Source organism: Brassica napus, chromosome A10, assembly GCF_020379485.1.
Source record: "Brassica napus cultivar Da-Ae chromosome A10, Da-Ae, whole genome shotgun sequence".
Taxonomy (NCBI): domain Eukaryota; kingdom Viridiplantae; phylum Streptophyta; class Magnoliopsida; order Brassicales; family Brassicaceae; genus Brassica; species Brassica napus.
This window is the reverse complement of record NC_063443.1, coordinates 2,340,706-2,364,143: the sequence shown is the minus strand read 5'-3', so window position 1 is coordinate 2,364,143 and position 23,438 is coordinate 2,340,706. Positions and strand designations below refer to the sequence as shown.

Below are 23,438 nucleotides of genomic sequence, written 5' to 3'. Positions count from 1 at the left end.
TACATAAACCCTTTAAATATAATATATAAAATATGCAAAATAATAATTTTATATATTTGTTTTTTTCAATTGTGGGCCCCATACCAATGTTTCTTTCGTATGCCCTCAGATCAGGGCCTGAATTTGCCTAACACAACATTGTATGTGATCTAGAACGATTTTCACTCATAGATTAGTAATCGTAATGTAGCTCTCAGCATGTTAAACTAAATTAAGACGATTCGTTACCAAATAAGACCAGAATTGTAACTGTAAGTGTGTTACACAATTAAGACTCAGAAAAGAATTTGTTGCATCAAGTGTTTGTTTACAACCAGCCGTTTAAACCTTTTAATAATTCTGCTAAGTCCAATTTTAAAAGAAGAAGAAAAAACATTTTAAAACGAGTGGTCAATCATCTCCCCAATGACAACTAATAGCATCAGCTATAATTAGCCATCGCGTTTGAAAGAAAGAACGTAGAAAATGAGGTTGTTATTTTAGCTGTTTCATGCAGTTGACACCTATATATCTATATATGAGCTAAAACGTTGGGTTTAGGAAAAAAAATACGTTGGGGCCTCAGGCGGAGAGTACCGTCGTCTTTAGGGGATTCCGAGAAGCCATCGTGAGACAAGATGACTTCAGGACTCCCTAATAGTACGACGAACACTGCCTATGAGATTGACGTATCTCGTTTTGGAAAAATTGTGTGTTATGATCAATCTCTTCTCTTTGAGAAGAGAGAACAAAAGGGATGGGAGAGCGGAAGCACGCTCGCCTCTTCCCTGCCCTTCTTCATCACGCAGCTTTTTGTAGCTAACCTTAGCTACCGCGTCATCTACTATCTAACCCGACCTCTTTATCTTCCTCCTTTTGTAGCTCAGATCCTCGTGCGTATGCTACATAATTATTATTTTTTTTGGGTATTTTATTAGTCTTTTAGCAATGACGTAATTTAATTTGTGTTCTTGTGATTTATATTTGTTGCAGTGTGGGTTATTGTTTAGCCCAAGTGTGCTTGGGAACTCAGAGTTTATAGTCCAGCATGTATTCCCCTACAGATTCACAATGGTTCTTGAGACATTCGCAAACTTAGCTCTTGTCTACAATATTTTCCTTCTTGGTCTTGGGATGGATTTGAGGATGGTGCGGATCACTGAGGCCAAACCGGTCATCATCGCCTTTGCTGGACTTCTCATTGCCTTACCCGTTGGTGTCTTCCTTTACTACCTTCCTGGAAATGGTGACCCAGAGAAGATCACGTCTGGCTGTGTCTTTTGGTCCCTTGCGCTGGCCTGTACCAACTTCCCTGACCTCGCTAGGGTCCTTGCGGATCTCAAGCTGTTGCGGTCCGACATGGGCCGTACGGCTATGTGTGCAGCCATTATCACTGATTTGTGCACTTGGGTTCTCCTTGTTTTCGCGTTCGCTTCTTTTAACAAAGCAGGTAAATTAATATTCTCTTAACCGGATATAGAATGAATCCAATAGATAAATCATAAATATGTTTTATATTTTAATTTTAAAAGTAGTTATATAACGAAAACTTGCGAGATTTATGATTTTTTTTTTTTTTTTTGTAACTTAAGATTTATGATTGTTATATTTAAAAAGTAGTTATATTGTACGTAATGCAAGATTTATGATTGTTGTTTTTTTTTACAAAAGGGACATGGAACCAAATGATGCCGTGGGTGATTCTCACCACTTTCATATTCGTCCTCCTTTGCATCTACGTGATCCGTCCCGGAATTACATGGATCTTCGCCAAAACCGTAAAGGCAGGTCAAGTTGGAGACACCCACGTTTGGTTCATTTTAGGAGGTGTGGTCCTATGTGGGCTGATCACGGACGCATGCGGGGTCCACTCCATAACGGGGGCCTTCCTGTTCGGTCTCTCCATCCCGCACGACCACATCATACGTAACATGATTGAGGAGAAGCTTCATGACTTCCTCTCCGGAATACTCATGCCTCTCTTCTATATCATTTGTGGGTTACGAGCTGATATTGGTTACATGCTCAGGTTCACTGACAAGTTTATATTGGTTTTGGTCATTTGCTCTTCATTCTTAGTAAAGATCGTGACCACTGTGGTCGTCTCTTTATTCATGCAAATGCCTACTCGTGACGCTCTTGCTATCGGAGCTCTTATGAATACCAAGGGAACCTTATCACTTGTCGTCCTTAATGCTGGTCGTGATACCAAGGTATTAACCAAAACCATATGCTACTTATTGGGTCTACAAATAAAATATGAATGATAGAGAATTAGTATAATTATATTTATCGTTTATTATTTACACGCATTATCGTGCACTATAGTAGACTATATTTTATTTTGAAACATTGTCTAATTTTTTTTGTGTTAAATTGTTAGGCACTGGATAGTCCAATGTACACTCATATGACGATCGCACTTCTAGTAATGTCACTAGTGGTCGAGCCACTTCTTGCAGTTGCATACAAGCCCAAGAAAAGGCTGGTTCATTACAAGCACCGAACGGTCCAAAAGATCAAAGGAGAAACAGAGTTCCGCGTCTTAGCTTGCGTCCATATTCTCCCTAACGTCTCAGGGGTCACCAACCTCTTACAAGTCTCAAACCCCACCAAACAATCACCTCTCAATGTCTTCGCCATTCACCTCGTGGAGCTCACTGGTCGAACCACTGCCTCATTGCTAATCATGAACGACGAAAACAAACCTAAAGCTAACTTCTCGGACAGAGTCAGAGCAGAATCCGACCAAATAGCTGAGAGCTTCGAAGCTATGGAAGTGAACAACGACGCTATGATGGTTCAGACCATCACCGCAGTTTCTCCTTACGCGACCATGCACGAAGACATATGCGCTTTAGCTGAGGACAAGCGAGTTTGTTTCATCATATTGCCTTACCACAAACACTTGACACCAGACGGTCGGATGGGAGAAGGAAACTCGTCTCACGCCGACATTAACCAAAACGTTTTGAACCATGCACCTTGCTCTGTCGGGATTTTAGTCGACCGTGGCATGGCCATGGTCCGTTCCGAGTCGTTCCATGGCGAACCCAACAAGAGAGGAGTGGCAATGCTCTTCGTGGGAGGTCCAGACGACCGGGAGGCGTTATCGTACGCATGGCGGATGGTCGGCCAACACCAGATCAATCTCACAGTAGTAAGATTCGTCCCGGGACGGGAAGCTCTAGTCTCGGCCGGGAAAGTTGCGGCCGAGTACGAGAGGGAGAAACAAGTCGACGACGAGTGCATCTATGAGTTCAACTTCAAGACTATGAACGATTCTTCCGTGAAATATATCGAAAAGGTGGTTAATGATGGTCAAGACACGATATCTACGATCAGAGAAATGGAAGACAATAACTCGTATGATCTTTACGTTGTCGGAAGAGGGTACAACTCAGATTCTCCCGTGACCGCAGGTTTAAACGACTGGAGCAGTAGTCCTGAGCTAGGGACAATAGGGGACACATTAGCTTCGTCCAATTTCACAATGCACGCTTCGGTTCTAGTCATTCAACAATTCTCTGCCGTTAACAGACAAGCCGCAGCAGCAGCAGCCGCAACAACAGCTGTTGGAGCGATGGCTGGAGGTGTCGGTAACAATCAAGAAGCTATTGGAATTGTGCCAAAGAAGACTCATGATGATGAGCCATTTATGAAGTCTATGTACGAAGAAGATGGGGATGATGAAGAAGAGGAGCACCACTATGGAATTCACAGGTAATGAGTTGTATTATACATATATGCTCTTTGAAACTATGCTTGTATTTAATTAGCCAGAATGAATGTGAAGGATCTTGAAAAGTGTAATTGTATTCAGTTTGGAGAATTCGAAATTTCTCATTGTGAAACGATTAATTTAATTTGCTTGAAAATAATATTTTTGTTCAATCCGTTTTATGAATTCTTATCTCGGATATAATGGTATTAATTATTGTTCAAACTAGCTAGTCTTACGTGACAAGGTTATTTACTGCTTTCTAAGAATTTGTTTTTGGAAAGATGTATATTGATGATTTATTAACGTATATATATGATCTTCCTCATGGTAGAACTTATTTTTTTTTTTAACACTGAAACTTATCATGCTGTTGATAGGGGGGAACCCCAAAGAGGACTAAGCCTCAAATGTATACAACCAAGGAAAAAGAGCATAAAACTGATTAAAAGAGAGTAACTAAAAAACCAAAAACACTCATTGAAGAGCCAAAAGACCACCAGTAGGTGGTAATACAGTGAACACTCTTCTCATAAAGGGGGGAGCAGAGGAAACCGTTATGCTGGGTTACCAGCCGCTTCCTGGATAAGCAAATGATGAAGCCACGCAGGTCCTCCTGTCGCTACATAGGATTGAAATCTTCTATCTGAGAAATAACAACAATCTTTCCTGAAGGACTAGCTCAATTCAAAGTCTCAAACTGAACAGAATACCAGAAAAGTATGGGATTTTTAATGTAAAACCCCCTCAATTAAGTTTATTTCGGATAGAAATCCCTAAATTAAAGATTCAATGGAAAAATCCTCAGCCTAAGTAATTGTAATGAATTAACCCCTCCGTTATTCGTCACGTTAAAATTTTGAAAACCCCGTTTAGTTGAAACACAACGTTTTCTATCAACAGAAAAACGACCCGACTTTCTTCTTCTTCATATCTGAGACTAGAAAATACCCAAATATATATTAGGGTTCTTCAAATTTTTGAGTTTATATTTGTTCCTCAAGTTAAAGCTTTCGTTTTCCTCTTCCCCAATTAAGTTTTAGTTTTCGTAATTGAAAACGTACGGTGTTTGTTTCAACTGATTTTGTTCACGAAAAGTTTATGTTGCTCGAGAGTTTTAGAGCCAAGTTTTAGAAGTGATACTGCGTGTTGTAGCTTGTGTCTTTGAATATCATTGTGGTTCAAGGACTGTCATTGTGGTTGTAGCTCTCGAGATTGAACCTTGATTAAATCCTCGAAGAGAAGAAATGGAAGCAAGGAAGCTTGCCACACAAGAAAATGAACAAGGAGAAGAAGTGACCAAGGAGTCACGTAGAAGAAGAATGAAGAAGTGGAAGCAAGAGATTGCTTACCACCCAAGGAAAGAAGAAGAAGAAGCAAAAGCCAACTAAAAACAAGAAGTCCAACGAGAAGTTGAGATGTGACTTTAGTCACAAAGAATCAGGATGAAAAGAAAAGATATAAGTTGGCCAAGCTATCAAGGAAGAGTGGAGTGTTGAATAAAAGCCTAGATAAGAAGAGTCAGTGAGAGAGTAAAGAGAAAGAGCAAGGTTGTTTTAAGATGAAGTCATGAAACACAAGTAGACATAAACAGAGAGTGTGAGTGAAGTAAAATAGAGTGAAGGTGAGAGAATCTCACCAAGTATGAACAAGAGAAGAAAGAGAGGCCGGCCGTGAGAGGTAAAGCCAAGAGAAAAAGTTCAACAGTAGCTTGTTCTAGGACTATCATCTTTGTGGTTTAAGTGATGTTTTCAACTGGTCTGTGTGACATTTGATAGTGTTTTAAGTGTTGTTTTTAACTTGTTTTTCTACTGTTGTTGTGTTTGACGAGTGGATTAATAACGTGACCCTTTTAGACAGTATGTCTTGCATTTGTCGTTGGAAGAAACAAATTACATGACCCTTCAAGCCACATTTATAGCAACAAGCAAACATAGTTCACAGTTTCAACTCTCTCACATTTCCAAGCGACTCGAACTCAGCCTCTCTCGGAATCAGGTTCTTGATTTCAACTCTCTCACCAGAGTCGACTCAGCTCTCGGTTTCAACTCTGTCACCAGACTATAACTCACCCTCTCCCGAACTTAGCGTTTCTCAAACTCTCACAATCGAACCAAATGAAACTCAACACCCATCTCTTTTAAAAATTAGGGTTTATCATTCTAATCTCTCGTGAGATTTTTTAAGACATTTAATAATTTAAAATTAAATGGTAAACAACATGACATTTTACTTAAACATTGTACTGTTTTATTAACAAATCCTATTGTTTTAAGACATTCCCACAACGCTGCGTTTGGTTTTAACGTTATGAGAAACGGAGGGGCCAATTCATTACAATTATTTAGGTTGGGGATTTTCCCATTGAATCTTTAATTTAGAGGTTTTTAGCCAAAATAAACTTAATTAGGGGGGTTTTATGTTAAAAATCCAAAAGTATGAATACTACTAGAAAGAAAATAGTGTACATATAAATACACGTTAAAGGGATAGTTCAAAAAACTTCGAATGAGATGGTTTGTTTTTTCCTTGAAACACTTCAACTGAGATAGTATTTTGTCGTCCTAGTTCGTATATCTTCATTTTTATTATTTTATTTGTTCCTTTTCTAAGGAAAAGATATATTTTAGTTTATCATCTAATATTACTTATCCCTAGGCGACTCAACATTCCCTTATTAGACTACAGTTCAAATAATTGGGATTTGTTTATGCTTTTTGTCTTCCGGTTTGTGTTAATGGTAAAACCTAAAAGTTGGATATTTTAAAAATATCGTATGATACACAATATTCTGCGTATATGTATACAAAATAACATTCTTCAAAGGTGGTAGCTAGGTATGCATGCATATGTTAGAGCATCCGCAATGTTGAGGTTCACCATGGAATCCTTAAATTTATTTTACTTTTTTTTTAAATAGTTAAAGACCCTAATCCAATATGTAAGTCCAATGGTGAGTCTTAGTTTTGGAATCTTTATTAATAAAAAAATTATATTTTCTTTTAAAAAGTAAAATTAAATTTTTTTTTATTTATAACATGATTTAATAGAAATTTTAAAAGTGGTTTCTATAAGTTATTTTTATTTAATTCTTTTTTTCAATTTTCTATAGCAATTCTAATCTTTCAATGAGTTTTAAAAGTGGTTTCTATAAGTTATTTTTTTTTAATTTGTTTTTCAAGTTTCTATAGCAATTCTAATCTTTTAATGAGTTTTCAAAGTGGTTTCTATAAGTTATTTTTTTTCAAGTTTCTATAGAAATTCTAATCTTTTAATCAATTTTAAAAGTGGTTTCTATAAGTTATTTTTTTAATTTTTTTTTCAAGTTTCTATAGCAATTCTAATCTTTTAATGAGTTTTAAAAGTGGTTTCTATAAAATTTTTTTTTAATTTGTTTTCAAGTTTCTATAGCAATTCTAATCTTTTAATCAATTTTAAAAATGGTTTCTATAAGGTTTTTTTTTTAAAAAAAAATTTCAAGTTTCTATAGCAATTCTAATCTTTTAATGAATTTTAAAAGTGGTTTCTATAAGTGATCGGAAGAAGTTAGCTCCGATGATGATCGGAAAAGAGCTTGCCACGTCACTAAGGATTTGCTCCTTAAAATCTCTTAATTAGGACTGCTCCTTACGAAACTGAGCTTTATTAATGTTATTTTATTCCAATTAGTCTAGGATTATGTGTTAAGGACCCTCAAAATATATCGTTGCGGCACGATAAATCTGCTAAAAAGACTTTCTCTCCTTTCTATATTTAGATTTACAAAGACTAAGACCACTTTAATTAAGTCTTTAACCATAATCCATCAATCTCTCCTACAAGATCTCTTCTTACCAAAACCTTTTCTTTCTTTTTTTTTTGTCAAAAACCTTTTCTTTCTTAAAGATATTTTCTGCATTTTGATCAAAGATATTTTGATAAAAAAGGGATATTTTCTGCATTTTTAGATTTTTAGGCCTTAAGGTAACATTAAAAGGGGTTAAAGAGAGAGAGAACTTCTACAAAATATATTTTTTTTTTTTTGTTGAAATGTTAAATTTATATATCAACAAAAGAAAAAATGTTTACAATACTGAAATTTTGAAAGAGCTATTGCAGTTCCATCATTTTAATTCTTTCCCAGCCATCTTTGCATAAGGAGGCTACTAAACTCAGGGTTCCTGCCGCGAAGGGAGGAGATTCTGTTCCGTATGGTTCTGTCTAGCAATCGCACAAGCTGAGCCGGGGAGTTCCAAGAGTTGTTATGTTTCCGACCATTGCGTTCTCTCCACAGTGAGTAGATTGATCCTTGAAAAGCCAGCCGAAGCAGGCAGGAATCAACCTTATTACGGCGAGGAGAAAGCAGGGTGTTGATGGTAATACTCCAGTCTGGATTTGGCCGAGGCAGAAGAGAGCCTGTCAAGTCAGTCCAAACAGTATAGGAGTACGGGCACGCAAAGAATAGGTGGTCTCGGGTTTCGTCTGGCTCGCCACAGAGCCTGCAAACCTGAACCTCTCCCCACGCTCGAGTCCGATCGCCTGTCGAAAGTCTATTACGCACGGCCAGCCACGCTATAAACGAGAACCGTGGTATTGCTTCCGAGTACCATATTATTTTACTCCACTCCACAACATTCCCATGATCTCGAAGTTGGTCCCATGTCTTGGATGATGAGAACCAAGTTTTGTAACTGTCATCTCCATGCTTCCATAGCACACGGTCACCTCCTGCATCCTCTACCGGGGGTGGAACAGAGTTGATGGCAGCTATCATCGCCCGTAGGTGACAGCTACGACATCTTCTTATGTTCCATTGCCCAGACGAGGCTGCGTCGGAGACTGTGGCATATCTGCTAATACCAAGAATCATGGTACCCGAGTCACCTGCAATATCTATCAATTTTCCCATATTCAGCCAGTTATCAAACCAGAAAAGAGTGTCCTTCCCGTTACCTATTTCACACTTTAGGAGAATAGCTGCTTGGTGGCGGAACTTTAGCAGTTTACGCCATATCCAAGAGCCTGCTTGAGTGTCCTTGACATCCCAGAAACATCGATTACGCAGTAGGTTTGTGCGAGTCCACGCAACCCAAAGGGAGCCTGAGTTTGTTAGGAGCCGCCAAATCAGGCTCAAGACAAATACCTTTGATGAATCAACCAGACGTCGAATACCCAAACCTGCCTCTTCCTTTGGAAGACACACTTCAGCCCAAGCCACTTTTGCTTTCCTACTTGAGTTTGGCGAGCCAGACCAGAGAAAAGCACTACACATGCCTTCAATCGTTTCAAGACAACGCTTCGGTAATCTGAAAACAGAGCACCAGAAGTTCGTAATACTTACAATCACCGAATTTATCAGTTGAAGTCGTCCAGCATACGAGAGGGCTCTACTTGACCACGACAAGAATTTAGATCTGATTTTATCGATAAGAGGCTCATAATCATCTCGAGTCATGGATTTGGTCGTAAGTGGAAGACCCAGATATCGTATCGGAAGCGTATCAATGGAGAGATTGAGACGATTCACCTCATCAATAAACCCTTGGTGAACCTTTCCTCCCATGTAAATGGCCGATTTGGAGGGGCTTATGGCAAGACCCGACCAGCGCTCAAATTCGTGTAGAACGGAGAAAATACTTTGCAAGGAGCGAGGTTCACCATCAGTGAAGACCATGACATCGTCCGCAAAGCTCAGGTGAGTAAGATTTATCTGAGAGCAAGTAGGATGGTAACCAATGTCACCTGAAGCAGCGGCTTTGTTAAGCGCAAGAGAGAGCACATTGATGGCAATAACAAAGAGGTACGGAGACAGCGCACATCCCTGTCGTAGACCCCTTGAACTAGGAAAAAAACCTTCCAGTTCCCCATTAACAGATACTGAAAACGCAGCAGTAGATAAACATGTGTGAATCCAGTGAATAAATTGCTCAGGGATGTTCATGGTGCGAAGAGTGTCCTCAATAAAAGACCATTTGACGGTGTCAAAGGCTTTTGATACAAAATATATTTTACCAAGGAAGCAAAAGAAAATGTGAGTGATCTCGAAACCCTATGTTTGATTTTTGTACTCGAACGATACATATGCAGTTTCCGTTAATCCGCAAAGTCTTTTCTTCACCTCATCTATCTATGCATATGTTTAGGTTTGTCTCCACAAACATGCCTTATTTTTGTCTCTACCTAAATTTTTTATTATACATTCAAAATTCAGGGAATAAACTAACCTTTGCTCTCGAAAAATCAAATTTAAAAGAGTCTATAAGTTAACAAAAGAAGAAAAAGAAGCCCTTGTACATGTTTTAGTCCGATCTCTTGTCACTTTGTTGTCTGAAAAGTTGATAAACGAAACTCTTTGAGAGTTTTTTCATATTGTTTAAAATCTAAGTACCTTTGGCTTATACAAGTTCTTTTGCAAAAGACCCAACAAGGAATAAAATCTAAGACAAAAAAAGAGAGAGATGGAAAGTAATATCGGTGGAGCTGGAGAAGTAAGAAGAGTGAAACTAGTCTATTTCCTTAGCAGCCGTTCTGGTCAAGTTGACCAGCCTCATCTCTTGTCCGTTCATCATCTCTCCCGTAATGGTGTCTTTCTTCGAGGTTAAAGATTGATCTTTCTTCTCTTTATCTCTTTTATCTCGATCAGTATCATCTAAAATTGTGTTAGAAACGCAGATGTGAAGCGATGGTTAGCGGGTGTACGAGGGAGTGCCATGCCAGACCAATACTGTTGGTCGTGCAAAAGGTAAAAATATTAAGTAAATTATTGCTTTTACCGATTTATATATGATTCAGTGGTTTAAATATGGGTCTTGGGATGTTACAGGAGGTATAAGAATGGATATGTATGGCAAGATTTATTGGATGACGATCTTATTACTCCCATCTCCGATAATGAATACGTTCTCAAAGGATCTGAGATTCTCCTAAGCACTCCAAAAGGTATGTCATGTAATTATCACTATATTCCATGAATTGAGGTTAATTTAGGGCTCTTAATATTTTAAAACAGAGGAGTCTCCTCATGCGGAAAAGAAAGCTTGGAAGACAAGGAACTTTGGTGACGGCAGTATTGACGCTAAGGAAAATCTACTGAAGTCGAAGTTAACGTCGGACATGATCCACAAAGAGTCTCCCGTCTTCTGCTCTCAACGTTGGACGGCGACAACGTCGACAGTCACCGATGAATCCACCACAAACGAAGAAGAAACGTTCGTTCTTAAGAAACCAGGTCTGAAAAAAGTATCCGGCGAAGGACACGGGTCGACAGGAAAAGTGTCGGGTAACGACACAGAGTCAGGTCGAACAAGTGTATCGTCGACGACGTCGTCTTCGAGTTTTATTAAAGGTAAGAGTTATTCGAGCAGGCGTGCCTCGCAAGTGCTAAGGAACTTGATAAAGTACTGCGGTGGTTTGGACACGAACGACGCCGTATTAGTGCCTTTGAATAAGTCTGCGTCTAGGTCTTTTGGTGCGACTTGGGAAGATGAACCCAGATTCCAATACCAACAGCACAATGCTCGGTACGCTCCAAAGTACTACCTACTCGTATTTTTTAATCAATTAATTAATAGTTGTTTAACGATTTAAATATTTAAATCGTTACTTTTTAGCTGTTAATGCCGCATATGATTGGGACTTTTACTCTTTGATATATTTCAACTAGAAATCATTACTTTTTAGCTGACTAGTTCTCATATCATTGGCGCTCTCAAGCTAATTAAATTATATAATATTTGTTATACTATATCAATAATTTGTATCAAATTGGTAACATGTTTTTTCTTTTGGTTATATAGAAAAAGCTTTGAAGGGGCATGGAATGCCATAAAGATGAAAGACACAATTGAATTTTGTAAACCAAAGGTGGCTTCAAGCAAGCCTTCAATGGCTCCACTATGCTCGTAAGCCTAACTATTTTTTTATCACTTAATGATATTATTAGGATTGATGTAATTAAAATAGATGGTAACTCATAATATAGGCAATGTGGGAAGTCATTCAAACCCGAGAAGATGCATTCACACATGAAGTTGTGTCTAAGAATGAAGAGTTCATTGTCGAAGGATGATGATTTGATGACGGGAAATAATACCATTAGACCGAACCAGCAACGCTGCAGAAACATTTCGGGAGATCCATCATAAAAACGTGTAGTGAGAGCTACTCTCAAAGATTAAGAAGCTTAACTATGATTGATTATCTAGCTGTGCGATATGTGAATGGATGCAGACGGGTAAAATTTTCACTAGTTCAGTGAAGTTCAGTTTGATGAAGCGCACAAATTTTTAGAATATCATGAGGTCTTTGGCATAAAGTGGGCTTGGGTAAATCTAACTGAAGGTTTTAGAAGCTAAATTGATCACAATTTGAACATTTATGTCTTAATGACTCATTATTTGATATAATGCAAACAGAAATTTATTTCGTTCACGTTTTAAAACCTTTATATATACGGTTATATCTTACGTACGCGCGCACGTATGTTCATGCCATCATGTGCGTCAGTGCATGCATGTTACTTATATTGATACATTAGGTTGAGAATAATTAAGCACATGAACTAAATAAATACAACATGATCTTTGTAGTTTTGTTTTCGAAGATAAAATCTTGAATTTTCATTCTGTTTCTAGTACATATCATTTTGTTTAGAATATTTTTAATCGAAAATTCACGTCTGCTTTGACCAGATATGATTGAAAGTTCTAATGGAAATTTAAGGCCTCTATAAACTATATTATAATTTTATTTCGTTACTTCGACGTTCTTGCCTCTGGTCAAATAAGGCTCACTCTTGTGTCAAGCCCTATTTAAACAAGTGACTTTGCCTGAAAAAACTTAAATCTCTAACTCATCGATCCATCTTAAGACAAGAACAACAATAACAAAGTCAACGGTGCAGTATATAATTCTTGTGTGACTCTTAATATCATTAATGGAAGGAAGCTTGGAAGGTATGCTGATGAAAGTGAGCATTTTCGCTCTGGTTCAAGCTCTTGTATATCTTATTCTGTCTACATCTTCGAGTGTTTTCTCTAAGTCAAACACGATGAAGAGACTTCATAGTTTCCGGTCAGCGAGATCCATGAGCATCAGCCGGATTCTGGCGGTTCTTCAGGATATGCCTGCAGGCGGCGAGATTTCTCCTTCTTCCATGAGTCTCTCTTCTTTTCTTGCTTCTCCTTCATCGTCACCACGTATATGATTCAGTATTTTCTGGTGAATTATGTTTGAATATTGTCTCTGCATGTTAGATAATGTTCAAATTCCTTTGTTTATAAATTTTTTTTTTATAAAGTTTATTTGTAATTTAATCTCCAATTTGATTCATGATTGATTAAGAAAACAAGAAATGACGTGAGCCCGTGTTAAACAAAAGAAACAAAACGTCAGCGTGTTAGTTAAGTATTCGTCACCAAATATTCATTCATATCTTTCGAACCGATTCTTTGCTATATATATAGATATGAATATAGTTTTATTTTAGCGACCAGAACAATGATGATAGTTTATTTATATAGCTGGTACCTCTTTATAGAAAGCTACTTGTATAAGGAGAAAAAATGACGATAGAGTGTATACACTACTACTGGAAATATCTAGTGGGTAGAAAAGTTGTGCATTTTTTTTAGACATTGAACTCCATGTTTTGATTAAGAAGATTCAAATAAGTTATAGCCTTGGGAGCTAACCATACAGGAATCTGAAAGTTTACATGGGAAAATTTCAAATTTTGAGCACGAGCACCTTTAGCAAAGAGGTCGGCTCTTACATTTGCATTACGAGGAATGTAAAATAATGAAAAACAAGTAAAAGAGGAGCGTAAATGGATAAATTCATTCCATTCCGAAACCAGAGATGGCCATTTTTCTTCATCATTAATCAAGTTTACCATCTGAAGGTAATCTGATTCAAACTTCATTGATAAGATTCCCAGATGTAGGGAGTACTCCATTGCCCATAAGAGGGAAGAGAACTCCGCATGCAGGGGGGAAAGGACCTGTTCCTTCCCGAGTGAGCCGTATAGACACTTCCTTGGCTCTGTCTCCATTACGATACCACCTCCAAAGACATCAGACTTTACCACCCAGGATGCATCCACTTGGCATCTTGGTAAGCATGGCTCGGTCCGATCGTCTTCGCTCGATCCAGGTGTCTTCGTCATTGACGCTGAGTGCTGTATCACTTGTGCCACTTTCCATTCTTCTGCTTCTTGTGTTGAGTGACTTACCGTGTCTGGCGGTAAGATGTCTTTTCCATTGAACACTTTGTTGTTCCTTGCTTTCCAAATGAACCAAGTGATCCATGGGAAACAAGAGAGCATCGAGCTGGTCGCTTTGCTTCTTTTCGCACGTAGAAGGAGGTAATCAAAGTTTTCATATAGAGAGGTACTCGGGAAAGATCCCGGAATAGTAGGAATATCCGACAAGGCCCACGTTTATAGTGCTGGAAGGCATGTAAACAGGATATGGTTCACCGATTCTTCTTCACTACCGCATCTCTGGCATGATCGGTCATGACCGCAGTGGCGATCAACTAGAAGACTAGCAGCTGCGATGCTATTTGAGAGAGCTTGCCATAGAAAGTGTTTGATCTTTCTAGGAGTTTTCAGTAGCCAAATTTGTTCCCTTAAGCCATTTATACTCGGTTCTTGGCCACGTATTTCCTCCTTTTCCTCCTTCATTTGTGTCGCAAGTTTATACCCTGATTTAACTGTGTAAGCACCCGATCTTGTGTAGATCCAACAAAATATATCATCGCTAAAGTTATGACTAGGCCACAAGCTTCGTATCAACAGAATATCTCCCGGATCAAACAGAGATTGAAGCCGCTCCACCCTCCAGGTCTTAGACGTTTGGTCGATCAGACTATTAACAAATAGGTCGTGATCTCTATGGCTGCCGTTATCCTTAGGTGGCCATGGCGGGATTACCGGAATCCATGATTCTGACCATACACGAGTATTATACCCTGAGCCAATCCTTTTTCTCAGGCCTGCACGGAGGAGGTCTTGCGCTGCCATGATACTTTTCCACCCAAAAGATGGGGAGTTAGATGTTTTAACCTTCATAGGATTAGTATGTCGGTAGTATCTGCTCTTTAGTACCCGTGCAAGTAGGGATGTGGGGCGTTGTAGCAGTCTCCATAATTGCTTGGCAAGTAAGGCCATATTAAAATCACTCAGATCTCTGAAGCCCAAACCACTCCTATCGTAAGGTTTACAGATTGTTTTCCCACGCAATCCAGTGTAAACCGCGATTATTTGCTTTTGTGCTCCACCAAAACTTTGCTATGGCTCCTTGCAATTTCTTTATGATCTTTTTGGGTAAGAGAAAGCAGGACATCACATATGTAGGCAGTGCCTGGGCTACCGACTTTAAAAGGACTTCTTTACCCCCCTTGGAGAGAAATTTCGCTGACCATGAGTTAATACGCTCGTTTAGCCGGTTTCGCACAAAGGCAAATACTTGTCGTTTCGAACTACATATCTTCTCTGGGAGCCCGAGGTACATGCCCATGCCACCTTCCTTGTGGATACCCAAAGTCTGTTTCAGTGTACCTTTTAGCTCGTGTGGGACTTTTCTTCCGAACAAGATAGCTGATTTGCCTTGGTTTAACTGCTGGCCCGATGCTCTGCCATATGTATCGATGATTTTCATCAACTCAGCACATTGCTGGACGTTTGCTATGCAGAAAAAAAATATTGTCGTCTGCAAAGAGGAGATGTGAGATGGATGGGCATGCCCTTGCAATCTTCAGTCCCGATATTCGCCCTTCTTCTTCTGCTCCTCTAAGTTGTGAGATTAGCGCTTCAGTAAGGATTATGAATTAGAATGGGGATAAGGGATCGCCTTGTCTAAGTCCACGTGATGGTGTGATATTACCTTTAAGTTCACCGTTCAAGAGAACCTGATAGGAGACCGAGGAAATACATATTCGTATCCATTCAACCCATTTCCCTGCAAATCCCATCTTGATCGTTAAAGCTTCAAGGAAATTCCATTCTACTCTATCATAAGCTTTGCTCATGTCTGTCTTGATTGCCACGAATTTTGCTTTGCATATTGGGTTCGTTCGCAGAGCATGAAAGGCTTCCTGAGCTAAAAGAATATTGTCTGTAATAAGACGTTTCGCCACAAAGGTGGATTGGGTCTCCGATATTACTTTCGGGAGGATTTTCTTCAGACGTTGACACAAGATCTTGGAGATGATTTTATAGCTCACGTTACAGTGGCTGATGGGATGGAACTCTGTCATCTCTCTCGGCCGTTCGGTCTTAGGAATCAAGCATATGTTTGTTTGATTCAACCGCGGGTCAAGAGCATCAGAGGCGAAGAATTCCTTTACCGTGTTGATGATTTCGTTCGCTGTAGTCTCCCAGAAGCTCTAGTAGAAAAGACTAGTCATACCGTCCGGCCCTGGTGCCTTATCTGGATTTATGTCTTTGATGGCTTGTTGGATTTCCCGGTCTGATGGTTGACATGTAAGCGACGCATTCATCGTTGGGGTAATCTTCTTGGTAACATACCAGAGTGCTTCATCGAAGTCTTCTGGTTGTGACGAGGTGAACAAGCATTGAAAATATTCAGAGGCTACTTGTTCGATTCCTTGATCACTTTCTGCCCATCCACCTTGTGGCTTTTTAAGTCTGGTTATACGATTCCGGGCTCGTCTTTTCTTTGTCAAAGCATGAAAGAACTTCGTATTTTTGTCTCCATCCTTCAGCCATTTGACCCGGCTCTTTTGTTTCCAATATAGTTCATGTTCTCTGAAAGCTGTACATAGATTCCACTTTAGGTTCAGGATTTCTGTGCTTGGGGTGTTGGGGTCGACTTGAGCTTTCTCGAGTTGTTCCTTGATCACCTCAATCTTCTTCTCTGTATTTGATGGATTTGTCCGCTTCCATCGAGAGATAGACCGCCGAACGTCGCTAATCTTTGCATGGAGCGGTCGGTCTGGATCAGGTTCCGTGAAACCCCATCCCGCTTCTATGGCGTCCTTGAAACCATCTTTATACAGCCAGCGTCTATCAAACTTAAAGCATCTCTGTAAGCTAACTGATCGAGACTGTATACGGGTCAAGATAGGACGGTGATCTGAGCCCCATAATTTTAAATACTCCACATTTGTGTGGGAAAAAAACTGATGCCAGTCTTCATTACCTACAGCTCTATCCAGTCTACATTGAACCTTTCCGAAACTTCTGTATCCTATCCATGACATCGAATTGCCTTTATACGGGAACTCCATCATGCCACAATTATTAAGCATCAACTTGAAAGGTAGGAAGGACATCTTTGGTCGTTTGCGTCCTCCTCGCTTCTCCTGATTGCTTACTATCTCATTAAAATCTCCACACATGAGCCAAGCCCCTGTTCTCGTCGTACTCATACGGGTAAGGCGCTCCCATACATATTCTCGGCACTCAACGACCGGATCTCCATAGACAAAAGTCGTGAAGACTCTATGTCCCTCTATTGTTGCTGAAATATCTATCATATGTTTATCAAAATAGAGGATCGACACATCATACGCATCCATATAAAACAAAGCCAAACCACCGCTTCTGCCTTCCGGCTCCACGGTAAACAATTTATTATAACCAAAAGAAACTTGAAAGTCTTGTAAAAAAGAACGAGTATTTTTTGTTTCAGATAAAAAGAGAAAAGAAGGTGCAAAAAAACGATGTAACTCCCGGAGATGTTTCGTGGTCAAGTAGGCTCCGGCCCCTTGACAATTCCATGAGATGGTGTTCATATCTTCTTACTGGATGGTTTTTGGGACACCACTGAACCTGAAACAGCACACGAGTTCTTACTTTTAGCAGAGGGAAACACCTCAGTAGGAGGGAAATTTTGTTTGGAGACGTTCTTAACATTATCCGAGCTCTTATGCTTCTTTGGTGATTGTCTTCCTCTTGTCGGGTTCATCTTCCTTGATGCACTAGCTCCTTTACCTACTGGGTTCCTATGAACAGGCTTACGTGTAGCTTGTCCGGAGGATTTGGTCTTTACAAATATTGCCTTGTACTCCGGTGCTCCTAAATCCTCAATACTGCGTATGAGCTCAGGTATATCATTGGAACTGAAGTACTGATGAATGATGGTCACCACCACTTCCTTAAACGGCTTAAGTTTCCCATCTTCTATCTGCTTTCGTCCACCAGCTTCTGGCACCTGATCCCCAATCTCTTGCACTCCAATCATCTCCATCTCCCTCTCAGCTCTGTCACTCTCAGCTTTAATAAGCCCCATTATTTGTTTTAACATTTTAGTCGTGGCTTTGCTCTTCTGATCAAACGTAAGAAGATCATCTTCTGGAAGGCACAGGCTGGACATGAGTCCTGGGTAATGAGTGTGTATCATCTGAAACATGTCAATGTAGTCACCGATGGGTCTTCGCTGAGAGGGTCCAGGACCTTGGTCATCTTCATAGGGGGCATGTACAGCAAGAGTATGAACACTTTCACCATCATCGTGATGGTACTCTCCAAAATCACGAGATACTCCTATGTCAACGCCATCACCATCAGAACCAACGTCAACAACATAGTCGTGAAGATGCTCCTCGAAATCATCACTATCGTCGTGAACCGTACCGATTTCAACAGATGGGGTTTCATCTCCCTTCACTTCTACTGAAAGTCTTGGTGTTGGGCAAGTGGTGCTAATGATCCATCGGTAGTAATAATGGCTGCAAGCATATGCTCGTTGATCTTCGATTTTACATCAGAAGATGTTTTACACAACACAATAATTTCAGCGTAGCTCCTTGGGTAGTTTGGCTCAGCTCATTGCAAAAAATTCCTCATCGGACCATGCTACGTCGGATACCATTGATCTTCTTGAAATCAAAACAGCACGATACTCTCGATGGGTAGATCGGTTCCGCACCATAAAGAAACACAATCGTTGAATGATGACTCAAAAGCAATCTTTATCTACAATGCTTCTTTATTTTCTTCTAGATCGTGAGTCTATGAAATGATCATGTTCTTACTCATACTGATTTCTATGAGATTGAACATAGTGTTACTACTCATGTTGGTTACTAGAGTATATAACATTGTATTGTGATGATCAAACAAAATTCCAGGTTCAGATTTTGTGCATTTCATGCCTTGGATCACAAAAGAGTAGCCACCCCAAAACCGAGCCTGATGCTGAGACCAAATTGCACAAATAATGGCAAAACTTGACATAAAACAAATTTTATAATAACATATATATATACAATATAACATAAATTAAAGCCAAATGAAAACCACATCATTAGCAAAGAACAATCTCAAAAACACATCTCGAAACATAGATTAATGTATCTCTAATGGTTTATTTCATTATTCATTACTTCATTCTGAAACACAAATTGAAATAGGATTGAATCAAAATTTACTTCAAAATAAACAAAAAATATGAAAATGAAGTATGGTTGGAGATCGTTGCAAAATAGCATTAGAGAAACAACTAGAGATTCTTTAATATTGTTGTTTGATATGTATGATCATTGTGAATTAATTTGTTGCTTATGTAATGAATGATTGTCATTATGTATTTGAACAAGATTATAAAAGGTTATTAATAAGAAAATAAACTAATACTGATATATCAATAATTTTTTTGTCTTTTTTTCTTTCTATATTGATTTTTTTTTGTTTTTCTTGGATGATGTGATAAATTTTTAATCAAAATCTAAAGAATTACAAGTTTATTCAATTTTGTGTGATATTAAAAAAAAGTATAAAACAAGTATAATCAAATTTTATTTTAAATATTATCAGATTTTTTGGGCTTTTATCGATAAACCAGTCCTATAAAAAAAAGCTATTAAAAATCGATAAACCAGTATCGTATCGTGGGCTAATAGTTTAGGTTGTTATCGGGTTATCAAATTTATAAATAATTGATTTTTCATTAAATCCAAACCATAATGTATATGGATCATCGGATAGATCCAGTTAGACCAGTGGTCTGGGTCGGATGACAAAATTCAAAAGTTATAATAAAATAGTTTTAAAATAATTTATTTTCGAATAGAAAGTTATAAAATTTTGAAAAATTTATAAAAAAATCCTGCGTTAAAAAAAACAACATAGGTCATTATCAGCCCAGCCCAGTTTCAGAAATTGGAAACACATACATTAAAATTAAGTGAGGAAGGCCATTTGGATGACTGATTTTAGCATAATTTATTGTTCAGCTAATTACTCCATCTAATTAACAAACCATATATATCTCACTGTTTAAGTTATAAACTGATTTTTCTGCAAGAATTCTTTTTCTCATTACATAAAACTTTGTCCAAGTTTTCGACAATACAGGATCGTGGTTGCGTTAAGAAAGGAATAAAAGGACATAACGTTTAAGTTTTGACGCAATTAGAGAGGATTAAAGCCTAAAAGACTGAGCATGTGGCCAGATCACCGTAAGGTCGGGCCACTTTGGTTCCGGCTTTCGATCAGCCTTTTCCAAACCATCTTTCCACAATGCAGAAGAGTCAATGATGCCACAAGGTAAAGAAGAGGAACACCGATCACACAGCCTTCCGATGCAAAATTCACCAATGTCTGGTAAGCACCAAGATAACAAAAGATTACGTTTAGAAGAAGAGAAACAAAAATGCATTAGCATATCATCATACATAGCAGAAGGACAAAGATCTGAGATCTTACCAACATTCCAGCAAAAAGGTGTATGACTGGAACTATAACTTGATCTACTTTGTTCCCTTTTGCATACCCTTCGAAAGCAATGACCATCGAGAATGTGTGGATCGTGACAAATGCAAGAGCAATGGTTGCTGTAAAGACATGGTAGTAAGACTACATCATGAGTACAACTAGTCTACTACAAGGAAATAAAACCACCTGCGACTCAATCAACAAGTCACAAAGCTAATAATCTACGCTGTAAAAAACAGAACTTTGGGTTCAGTTGACTCACCAGAGACGAGAAAGAATGGGACCTTCGAACATATGTCGACATAGAATGTGGCTGGACCAAATGCGGGAGTTAAGAGGCTCAAACAAAAGAAGACAGCATGAGCCACACCATGACTTAAACCACCAGCTGCATAAAATTTTGATGGTCTTAGATCATATCAAATAGTAAGAAACCGGATGCACAACAACAAGTGCCTGATGGTTCTCTACTCTAGGTTCCATTTTAGCATTCTCCTTCTCCTACAACCAGAATAGAACGCCTAAACACGATTTGACAAGCTTTAAGACCAATGCAGACATAATATCCCATTTATTTTCATGGCACTGTTTCTATTATTATATATCAGATGCCCAGCAAGTGTTCTCAGGGTCCCTTTCAGCATCCTCCTTCTCCCACAATCAGAAAATAACGCCTAAGTACGATTAGACAAGCTCTAAATCAAAGACAGAACATAATATCCTATTCCAGAACAAGATAATTGCAGCTCATTTATCACATGTTTTTTTTTCCAGACAGCAGGAGTCCACAGTAGTGTTGTCCTAACATAACAAATCAGCAGATAATCTACGAACTTAACTTGGAACTTCAACAAATAAACAGGAATAGCGTACCAAGAGCAATCTGAAGTTTATCAGTGAGAAACAAGCGGGGCCTTGAGATCCGATCCGCAAAGGAATCCAAGACATCATCAAGCCTCCTTCAGTATAACAACAATAATAACATGTGAGCAATCTATACAGCAACCAACCCAAGTGTATGAGTAATTAACTTTGGATAACAACTCAGATAGATTCCAATAATGATAAGTCCAAGCATTAACAATTTGTAGCTCTCTAACTCAAAAGAAGAAGAGCAAGTGTGTGAGAGTAGTTAACATGTAAAGCGTCCAGAAAAGAAAGCGAAGAGCTTCCTGGAAGCAAACAGAGGAGAAAACAAGTAAAGCATAAGGCCACCACACATTGGCGTTCAGAGGAAGGAAAGGCCTCCACAATCCCGTGTAATGTTTCCCGGGTGGTAGGATTGGCGGGAGAGCCACATCGAGTGTAATGTTTCTAGATTGTCAATCTCACACGTGGAACACTCTCCCCTCCATGGGGGTGGCTCGATACTCAGCTGTGGCTGGTGTGGTGGACGGGAAGGTATATATATTCGGAGGGTGTGATGACCGTAACTCCAGCAAGTGGGGAGAAGTTTTCGACCCAAAGAAGCAGACTTGGGATGCCCTCCCCATGCCCCCGCCTTATTATAGTCTTCCCACAATGTGCGAAAGCATAGCGATAGAGGATGAGAAGGTGGTATCTATGAATGGCGCATTGACATGTATTTCCTACATACCAAGTGAAAGCAAATGGAAAATAGGGAATTAGGAAACCTCCGAACTTAATAGGTGTTGGCATTTGATAGAGAATGTGGTGTATTGCTGTGAATTAGGTGGGCGGATATTGTGGCGTGAGTCACATGAATGGGAGGAGTGGAGAGAGGTGATGGGCTTGGAGTCTCTCAGGGAAACTCTCGCTGCCTCCAAGCTCGTCAACTATGCTGGACGGTTATGGGATCTCTGGGAGTCCAACAAACCGCTGATGCTAGCGCAGGGATTAGAGATAACAGAACTCAATGAAAAACTTCCCGGCCACAAACTGAGCAACTCTGGTAACAACAACATGTTGATCTTCTGGGACGTGCTTGCTCCTAATAAGTTAGAGATTTGGTGTGCAGAGGTCTCTTTGGAGAGACACAAGGAGACATGCCAGATTAGAGGAAACATTTTGTGGTCCCAAGCTATCATGACACTGGATCCTCCTCCTCCACATCAGCTTCACTGTCACATTTTGTATACTTCACCTCTCAACCTCTGAGTACCAAATGCTCTTTATCTATGTTGGCTTTGTTTTTTCTCTCTCTATTTGTTATTTAAGTCTCTCAAATTATCATCAAACATTTTGGGTATTATGTGATCTGGACATTTTTTCTTTTCTTTTCCTTATTAACCATCGCATGTTGTTTTTCGTATGTGATACAAAGTATCATGACTTTGCAACAAACACCCTGTTCATGATTTTTGTAGAAACGTTTCGGCAGTTTTGATACCTTGAAGGTTTCTCTAACTGAACTCTCGTGGCACTTAGCAGAAACAAGATGGAAAAGTCATCAATCACTGAGTTATTTATCCCACTTTACTTGCTCTCTTTTTTCACAAAGTTTAATGTTGTAAGTTGCCATCTACTTCGTAATACATATATTCTTAAATTATTTTTTCTGTGTAATTTTTTGTTTCAGATCATTTTGGAAGAAGCTTCAGCATATGTCGCGTATTGCCTCAATGGCTAACCAGAGTAACAGGTAAAGAAGATATAAATTTTGGTTTTTGACATTGTTGAGATGTGTGTTTTGTATATGACTCAGAACCTGAATTGTGATATTGTTTTCAGGAAGGCTTTGACTTCTCTAAGCATTAGTGGAAGAACCTCTTCCTTTAAAACTGCATCAACTATGGAAACTGAATCCAAATCAGACTTTCAAGATTATTGTTCTTGCTCTTTTGATTCAAGAAAGTTGTGGAGAGAAACTGAAAGGGGCATTTACACCTTCAAGGTTTACACAAGGTCATCGGACCATTGACCTGGATCCAGAAGCTGTCTGTAGTCATCGATCTGTGAGCATGTCTCATGTTTCTGTTTTCCTTTTCTTTTCTTCAGAATTTTAACTTTGAAATTCAGACTGTAGAATCCTAAGGTCTGAGAAACAATACTCGAGATCAATACACGTCGGTTCTATTGTCTCTTTTGGCAAATAGCAGGATTTTCTTGACAGTTGAC

General features: G+C 39.0%; 3 protein-coding genes and 1 pseudogene across 3 annotated transcripts; 3 read left to right on the top strand and 1 right to left on the bottom strand.

The window, feature by feature from the left end:
* The first annotated feature begins 533 nt into the window (after positions 1-533).
* LOC106370176 (cation/H(+) antiporter 23, chloroplastic-like) lies at positions 534-3,876 on the top strand. Its single transcript, XM_013810236.3, has 4 exons — positions 534-872; positions 973-1,429; positions 1,651-2,192; positions 2,363-3,876. The coding sequence occupies exons 1-4, from the start codon at positions 618-620 to the stop codon at positions 3,704-3,706; spliced, it is 2,598 nt and encodes an 865-aa protein (XP_013665690.2). The 5' UTR covers positions 534-617; the 3' UTR covers positions 3,707-3,876.
* A 5,463-nt stretch (positions 3,877-9,339) lies between these two features.
* LOC125579274 lies at positions 9,340-11,856 on the top strand (annotated as a pseudogene).
* Positions 11,857-12,413: 557 nt separating this feature from the next.
* LOC106370177 lies at positions 12,414-13,081 on the top strand. The gene has a single exon (XM_013810237.3). It carries the CDS (start codon positions 12,615-12,617, stop codon positions 12,882-12,884), a length of 270 nt encoding a protein of 89 aa, XP_013665691.2. The 5' UTR covers positions 12,414-12,614; the 3' UTR covers positions 12,885-13,081.
* A 4,890-nt stretch (positions 13,082-17,971) lies between these two features.
* Positions 17,972-21,582, bottom strand: LOC111201285 (gamma-secretase subunit APH1-like). The gene is made up of 5 exons (XM_022692964.2): positions 21,545-21,582; positions 21,234-21,319; positions 20,623-20,748; positions 20,352-20,479; positions 17,972-20,246 (listed from the first exon to the last, which is right to left on the bottom strand). Exons 1-5 carry the CDS (start codon positions 21,580-21,582, stop codon positions 20,100-20,102), a joined length of 525 nt encoding a protein of 174 aa, XP_022548685.2. The 3' UTR covers positions 17,972-20,099.
* Positions 21,583-23,438: the final 1,856 nt, after the last annotated feature.